The following is an 8686-nucleotide window of genomic DNA, read 5'->3' as shown; positions in this document are numbered from 1 at the left end:
AAAGTATGTTGCCAATGTTTTGGCAAGGCAAAAAATGGGCTACCAATTTACGTTTTCAATCTCTCAAAACATGCCAAATGTTAGTGTATGGTTTGTTGGGTAGCTATTTTTTGGCTACCAATCAAGCATATACTCATAATAAGGTTGTTTCCCACAAAAAGATAAGGTTGTAATTTTAGAAAGTGGAACTATACCCAATAGCTCTACGAGCCTCGACCATGCAAATCCCTCGTCTCTTTTTTCTGTGAGGAAAATACTCATCTCATTTGCTCCAGCGAAAATCCAGCCACGACCTTGCACTGCGGTATGAACCCTCATCTAATTTATTTTTTTACTATTTAATCTTGAATTTACTAAGTAATTTAAAATAAAAATTATGGTTTTTCCAGGTCGATAGGGCTCATGCTTAGCCTTTTCAAGTCAAATTTGCAAGCTCGCCCGGAGTATGCCTAGTTTTATCCTAACCTTATCACACCTCTCACCTCTAATAGTGGTGTCGAAAATCCCCCCCCCCCCCTCCTTGCCACATTGGGTGCAACGCCATAAACGACAGAGCAGAAATGATTGGTCGCCTCAGTCCAAAGCAGAAAAGAGGGGACTAACTGGAGGATGACATCTTTCATCCAAGATGAAGAGAAAGAGAGGATGAACTGGTCCATGAGCATATCTTACAACATTTGAGGAATCAATTCTGTTGGAACCATCAAACATTTTACTTGAATGTTGTATGAGTTCTCCATAAATTCAATGAGTAATTGGCTGTAGAATCATGTCGACATTATTAGATGTTGCGCCAAGTAATGGCATTGCAAATTGACCTCCAATGTTGTTAGCCTTCCGCAACAAAGACTAACATGAACAAAAATGTGGGGATGGTGATTCCTGCTGCGGCGATGGACAATGCAGTCACATAAATTTTTAAAAACCTATTTTTTTCTTGTACAGAAGGCTCAAAACTTGTCCTAGTTGCTCTGTTGGTCCAGAAGATACGAAACACATGCCATTTCTCTGTAATAAAGCAAAGGAGTTTTGGAAGAGGTTGGGGATGAATGACATTACTAAGAAAGCCTATCAGGCGGGAGAGGCGGTTTTGGAATATTTACTTCTTCTACCTGGCCAAGAATTGTGGATTGTGGGTCATCACAATGTGCATGAAATGATTGCTAGCTCAGCATGGTATCCACGGTGGGAAAGATGAAAATTGGTGAACAAGGAGACAAACTCAGAACGCATATCAGATCTCTATGGGGATCTAGCCCTTACGGCAAACTTCGTTAATGCCTCATCTCCAAAGGTATGCTGATTCTTCTTTTGACCATGACCAGCTTAGGGGCACGATGGGGGTAGTCCTTAAAGATGACAAAGGCAGATTTATTGTTGGGGGGTATGGGAAGATAGACTTATGCGCGGACGTCTTGATGACTGAAGTCTTGGCTCTCAAATTTGGTGTATCGTTGGCGCAAAAATCGGGATGTAATCGCCTTATTATTAATCCAGACAATTTGGAGGTGATTGATACTATGAAGGATGGAAGGCGGTCAGCGGGTGCTGCAGCGGCAATCTTGGGTGATTGTTTTCATTATGCTTGTGGTTTCATTATCACTAGGTTCAAAAACATTATAATAGGGGAGCAAATAAAGTTGCTCATGAGCTCGTCAGATTAGCTAGATTTTCTTTGACTTCTGATTGATTAAGGAACCCTTAAATGAAATTGTAACGATCCTCACAAACGATGTAATGATTATTTTGAATGAATAAAGTTCCTGATTTTAATTCAAAAAAGGGGCACAAAACTTGTGTGTTTTCGACAAAAAATCTACATGTGCACAAGGAGCATGGACATGAACATGTGTCACTTTTTTTTTCCAGAACATATCTAGTGATCAACCCTCAATTGCTTGGGGAAATGGTGTTTTCGCCTACTTGTTATCAGTTGGATCAGGTAAACTTGCAGCAAGAAATGTATGGAAGAGTTAGTAATGGTTTAACCAAAAGTCCTACATTATTGGAAGCTTGGTGTCAAATTCTCAAAAGAAAAAACAAAAGCAAAACCACTCGAAAAATCCTCAAAAGAAAAAAGACGAAAAGAGGAACCTTTACAAACATGTTCCCTGCAAGCCTGCATTTTATTTTATAAGGACCTGACAACCTAGGAGGTTATCAGGCGAGGCAGCAGCGCAGGGATCGCTCCGGCCGGCAGAAGAAATGGTCCGGTCGGTCCGGAGCGTGGCAATCACGATGGACGTTTTTCTGCAGAAAGAACCAAAAAGGAAGCGCGGCACGCACGCACGCACGGACACCACCACCTGCGCAAAGCGTCGGGCATCATTGAGACGGAGGGATTGAGAGCAAATCATGCGCTGGGGTTACGGGGTCGGATCCCATCGATTGCACCCTTCCCTCCTTCCTTCGGGAATTGGGCAGGAAGATCATCATCACCCATCACGGAGGACGGAGACGGAGGGCAACAACAACAAGACATGTGAGCTATACGCTCGTACAGTGAAGCAAGGAGGGAGGAGAGGGTGAAAAAAAGCAGGGGGGAGCTATGAAGCTGGCGTGTCAGGAGGCCATGCCGTGGCTAATGCCATCACGAGGGTAGCTGCATGATTTGGCTTGTCAGCGGGCCTTTTCAGTGTCAATGCCGCCATCAGCTTTCCAACCCGGCCAGCGCGACAAAAGGCATCCCCTCACACACACTACTCATATTCCCTCCGGTCACGAGCAACAGTAACACGGGCCGGCCGGCCGGCCGGCGTCCTCCCGCATGCCATGCCCCAGCTCCATTCACTTTCGCTAAGCCGGGTTGCCGCCTAATTGCATGGCTGCATGCCTACCCTCATCCGGCCCCAACCCACATCTCGTCACCCCCCTAACCGCACGATCGCCCGACTTGACGGCCATCTTCTGCGTCCGCTTTTTGTTTCCGCCGTGTGTAGTAGCGTTCCCGGCCGGCCTTGGGATGGTGGGGATGGATGGTGGTGGGGCGTGCCCAAGCCCAAATGGGACGGGTTCGGGAGGAGCTAGGCGCTAGAGAGCGAAAGGGAGCATACATGGAAGAAGAATTACACGAGACAAGAATGTGTTGTGCGTGGATGGGAGAGAGGAGCGGCGACGACTATTCTACTCCTCCTACATTTCCATAGCGAGTAGCTGGTGATGGCAAGCGTGCGAGGAAGGTGCTAACTGCTATAGATGGCGCAGCAAAGGTGATGTCTCGTAGCTTGGCCTTTGTTTAGGCGCACGTTAATCTATCTGCTCGTGCTCGTGCTCGTGGGGATGCATCCATGCAAATGCTAGGCAAGCATTATAAAAATGGCGCTGCTAATGATGGGTTTTAGGTTAGGGAAACCGCGCAAAAGAACCATTATTCTACCGGGAAAGCGCAGGCGCAGAGTACAGGCTAAGCCAATTGATTAATGGAACAACAGGAGTAAGTAAGTACTGCTGCAAGCAGGGAGGCTGCCTCCGATCATGAATTCACAGCACAAGTGAGCATGAGATGATACTACTACAAGTCTATTCTTCTTCTACTAGTTAGGAAATAAACTTCTATTACGGACGGACGGAGGGGAGATGAACTTACAGGGACAAGAACAGACCAAGAAAGGTGCCACTTTTGAGATCAGATAATCTAATTAATCCTAAATCGCAAGCTTCCATCCATCGGATCCCAAGAACAGATAAAGCTTAGATTTCTAGACATCAGACGGCACCCTTTCTTGGGGTTAATTTCTTAGTAGAACCAACGATCGATCCAAACTACAGAAAGAAAGAAAAGTAATGCAATGATAACTGAAATGAAAGCTAAATGTCTTTGCCTTTCTCCTTCCCTCTCCTTCTTCTCTGCCTCTGCTCTCCCTAGCTCACGCCGACTGCGGCGATGAGGCTCCGTTCAGCTTGCGGCCGGCGGCGAAGATGGGGGTGGGCGTGGCGGTGGTGGTGGCGGTGGAGGCGGAGGAGGCGGTACCGTTCATGTTGAAGCCCGTGCCCGTGGGGGCCGGGGAGCTGTGGCTGGCGGAGGGGTTGAATGGCGCTCCTGGTGCGGGGCTGGCCGGGGCGAGACGGAATGGCCCGCCGGCGGCAGGGGCGGTGGGGGTGGTCGCGGCGGAGGAGGCCGCGGCTGAGGCGCTGCGGCGGGCGCTGTGGCCGCCGAGGTAGTTGTGCTTGTTGTTGTGCATCCAGACCTTGAAGACGCCCTTGCTGACGCCGATGTCGCGGCACCACTCGTCGACCACGCCCTCGTCGCGCTTCTGCAGCCGCCACCCCAGCCGCTCCGACAGCTCCTGCATCCGCTGCTTCTGCTCCGCGGTGAACTTGGTGCGGAACCGCTTCCTGGCCGGCATCATCCCGTGGGGCGGCGGCGCCGTCGCCGGCGAGAGCTGGGCGGGGAGCCTGCTCTGGCCCTGCGGCGCCCCCGGCGCGCTGGAGTTGAGAGAGAGCAGCATGTGCGGGTGTGGCGCGGAAGAGATGTACGGCGGCGGCTGCTGCGCCACCGGGGCCGGGAGGTGCGCGGGCGGAGGGTGCTGGGGCGGGGAGACGGAGCGCTCGTCGTCGTACTCGGAGCCATCCGAGTCGGAGTCAGAGTCGTCGCCGTCGACGCCCGGGAGCCGGTCCTCCGGCGTCTCATGCCCGTGCGCGCGCTGCCGCAGGCCATGGAGCACGGTGGCCGGCATGGGCATGGGCACGGGCGGCGCCGGCAGCAGGGCCGGCGGGGGCGGGGGCGGGGGCGGCGGCGAGCCCTCCACCATCACGAGGCGGTGGAAGTTGCGGTGGCAGCCGCAGGCCGCGCACTTATACGAGGCCGGGTCGGCGGTGTTGAGCTCCACCACGGGCATCCACTCGCCGCAGCCGTCGACGGCGTGCGCGCCGATGGCCGCCGCGTGGTTCTTGAGGCACTCCTTGTACGTGGGCACGGCCTCCACCGGCGGCGGCGGCGGCGCGGCCGCCTGCCGGAGCTTCTTGACGGAGCCGTTGGGGTAGAGGGCCGGCCGGTACTTGACGTCCATGGCCTCCATGCTCCGCTCCCTCCGCGGTGTCACCCGGCTTGACAAGGATTACTACCGCTAGTGGCTTTAGTTAGGGACGGGCGGGGGTCAAGGGAGTGAGGAAAACTACAGGTAAGGATGTGAAGCGAGGCCAGGGCGAGGAGATAAGAGTATAAAAAGGGCGACGGCGACGCTCAAAGACGAAGCCCCATTAATCCATGCCATTAGTGATGAGATGAGCATACACACACACACAAAAGAGAAATTTCCCAAAGATCGTAGAGATATGTAGATAGATAGATTAGATCATGACGACACACTGTGCTGAATCGGTTGCAGGTGCATCTGTATCCCGCGTCACACCGTCACCGCCCAGGAGTAACACATGGACCGCTGATCCAAGGATCAATCAAGACGGGCGCCACCGAAATCCGGCCGTTTTTGTTTGACCTCCCTCGTTTTCGCGCATCATCACGGAGATGGAGGCGACGCGTGTACACCACTGTTGCACATTTGTCCCTAACTTGAGCTGTCAATGTATGTTTTTCATCAATTGGGTAGTACAAATTAGTAAGCATGCACTGCCAAACACATTTGTGACCAACCACAGAATACATACTGTGATAAGTATGGGTTAAGTATACAAATAACACGATGAAACACCAATTATCACTGGCCACAACAAATCTGGAAAACAAAATGCGGTTTCTCCCTTAACTTGGATTTGAAGTTGCTACATACTATGTGATCAAGTAAGAAAACGTGCAAACTGTTCTTATCGAAAGTTACAAACAATAGCAAATCTTAAAACCATAATGCAAATAATGCATTTCCAACCAACAAATGTAAATCTCAAAACACAATCATCAATCTTGGGATATAACCCCCGTATTCAATTATAATCACCACTTATGTTTCCCTCAAGCGGATACGTGTATATATGTGATATATTTGCCACAAGCCATAACAAATTGCAATAACATAATGTAGTTTTTGCAACATTCTGTGGTTATGTGAGAAAACATCAAACCCATTTAAGCATCGAGCATAGCTAATTTCAATACATTTAACTTAGCATAACACATTTTCAGTTGCTATAGAAAATTTCAACACCATATAAGAAGTGTCGGTTTTGCATAGCCATGGATATGAGATGTCGCTTGTGTCACAAATAATGAAGAAACATGTTAATGTTACACGGTATTTGAGTTGTCACTAGCGTAATAAGACAATTTGAAAACATATAAATCATTACCCTGGATTGAGATGTCATCGCGCAATTATAAAATCAAGAAACATGCAAATTGTTACCTTCCATTGAGCTATTATTGACGTACATAATTATACAGTCAAGAGATGTATAAACCATAACTCAAGATTGAGTTGTCATTGGCGTCATTAGAGAGTACACTGAACTTGTAAACCATTTTCATTAACTTCTGCCGACTATAGCAAATTTGGAAGCCATAGTACACAGATAACAATCCAACTATTGAAGACCTCAAAAGCACAACATCAATATTTGCCTATAATTCTCAAGCGCATAAGAAAAATATTATTTGCCATAAACAATAGTAAACTCTAGTGACACAATGTTGATTTCCCCCTAAGTCTCCATCTAAGCTATGTGATTAAGAAAAAAAAAATGTGAACCACTTTAAGAAGCAATAACGTTTGGCAATTGCGGGAATATATAACTAGCATAAAAAAATTCATTGTTTATCACAAATCTCGCCGCCATAACAAAGTGACCTTTCTTTAAACATTGAATTGCACTATCATTGGTAACATCAAACACTAGAGACATGCAAACAATAGGATTGTGTTCGAGATTAGGCTAGGGTATATAAGTTGCTACATATGCGATCAAGTAAGAAAAGATGTAAATTGTTCTTATCAAAAGTTACAAACCATAGGAAATCTTAAAACAATGATGCAAATAATGCATTTGTAACCAATAATTATAAATCTCAAAACACGACCATCAATCTTGGGATATAACCATCGTATTCAATTACCACCGCCACATATATCAGTCTCAAGTGCATACATGTGTATACACAATATATTTGCCACAAGCCATAAAAAATTCAGTAACATAATGCAATTTTTCAACACTCGATGATGATCATGCGAGAAAACATGTGAACCATTTTAAGCAACTATTACCGAGCATAGCTAACTTCAATACAGTTAATTTAGCATAACACATTTTTAGTAGCTATCGATAATTTTGACACCATACAAGAAGTATCAGCTTTGCTTAGCCATGGATTTGGGATGTCGTTTGTGTCATAAATAATCAAGAAATGTGTTAATAGTTATCCGGTATTTGAGTTGTCACTACTGTAATCATACAATTAGGAAACATGCAAATCAATACCCCTGGTTTGAGGTGTCATCGCGTAATTATACAATCAAGAAACATACAAATAATTACCTTCCATTCCAGCTATTATTAACGTACATAATTATACAGTCAAGATATGTATAAACCATTACTCAAGTTTGAGTTGTCACTGGTGTCATTAGAGAGTACAATGAACTTGTAAGCAATTTTTTATTAACTTCTACCAACTATAGCAAATCTGAAAGCCATAGTACACAAACAACAATCCAACTATTGAAGACCTCAAAAGCACAACATCAATATTGGCCTATAATTCTCAAGTGCGTAACAAAAATATTATTTTCCATAAACAATAGTAAACTCTAGTAACACAATGTCGACCCCCCCCCCCCCCCGGCCGATGTTGCATCTGAGCTATGTGATTGAGCAAGAAAATTTGTAAACCACTTCAAGAAACAATAACCAGCAATGACAATTTGGGAACATATAACTAGCATAAAAAATGGCATTGTTTGTCGCAAATCTTGATGCCATAACAAGCGGCCTTTATTTAAATCCTAAATTGAGCTGTCTCGGTAACATCAAACATTAGAGACATGCAAAAATTAGGACATTATTCAAGTTTCGGAAATCCCTTTTGGAGCTTGGCCTCGAGTGAGGCCTCCAAATTCAAATTTGAAATTTCATCAAAATTCATATTTTTATATTTCAAAAAATTCTGCAAAAATACAGATATACATGAAGGCATAACACACATGTGTAAATTTTCAGTTCAAAATACATTGAAATCAGGGTTGTGCAAAAAAGACAAATTTGTGACTATTTAACACATGATACTATTCATCCTTCCAGACCATGAATTTGTCTTTTTTTGTACAGGTCGCAACTCAAGGTATTTCATCATGATTTTTACACACATGTGTGCTACATCCTTACATACACGCATATTTTTTAAAGATTTTTTGAACCTAAAAAATTTGAATTTGAATTTTCCAAAAATAAAGGCCTCCATGGAGCTCGGCCTCCAAAACGCCTCTCTCTTCAAGTTTTCAACAGTTTTATTAAGCACTCAAGATACCCGTGGATCATTAACGTATATTTGGGTCGTCATCTATGTAATTTGGTACACAGGAAATGCGTAGAACATTCTTCCAGATTTGAGTGTCACTGGTGTCATTTGATAGTCAAGAAACATGTAAATCATTCTTACCAATTTCTAGCAACTATAGCTAATCTCGAGATGTAAATAAAACATATGTATCTAGCTCTTAGAAACCTCAAAGCACAATGTCAAACTTTTCTTATAACCCTATGATATTCATATACGGGATGTGTAAATCATTTTTTC

At 45.3% G+C, this 8686-nt stretch overlaps 1 protein-coding gene across 1 annotated transcript; it reads right to left on the bottom strand.

Annotated features, from left to right (window-relative positions):
* Positions 1–3534: 3534 nt before the first annotated feature.
* Positions 3535–5215, bottom strand: LOC123103890 (zinc-finger homeodomain protein 9). Its single transcript, XM_044525587.1, has one exon. It carries the CDS (start codon positions 5016–5018, stop codon positions 3867–3869), a length of 1152 nt encoding a protein of 383 aa, XP_044381522.1. The 5' UTR covers positions 5019–5215; the 3' UTR covers positions 3535–3866.
* Between the last annotated feature and the right edge of the window lie 3471 nt (positions 5216–8686).

The sequence above is a fragment of the Triticum aestivum genome, chromosome 5A (assembly GCF_018294505.1).
Source record: "Triticum aestivum cultivar Chinese Spring chromosome 5A, IWGSC CS RefSeq v2.1, whole genome shotgun sequence".
Lineage (NCBI taxonomy): Eukaryota > Viridiplantae > Streptophyta > Magnoliopsida > Poales > Poaceae > Triticum > Triticum aestivum.
Note: the sequence above shows the minus strand (reverse complement) of the source record. Positions and strands in the feature narration are given on the sequence as shown.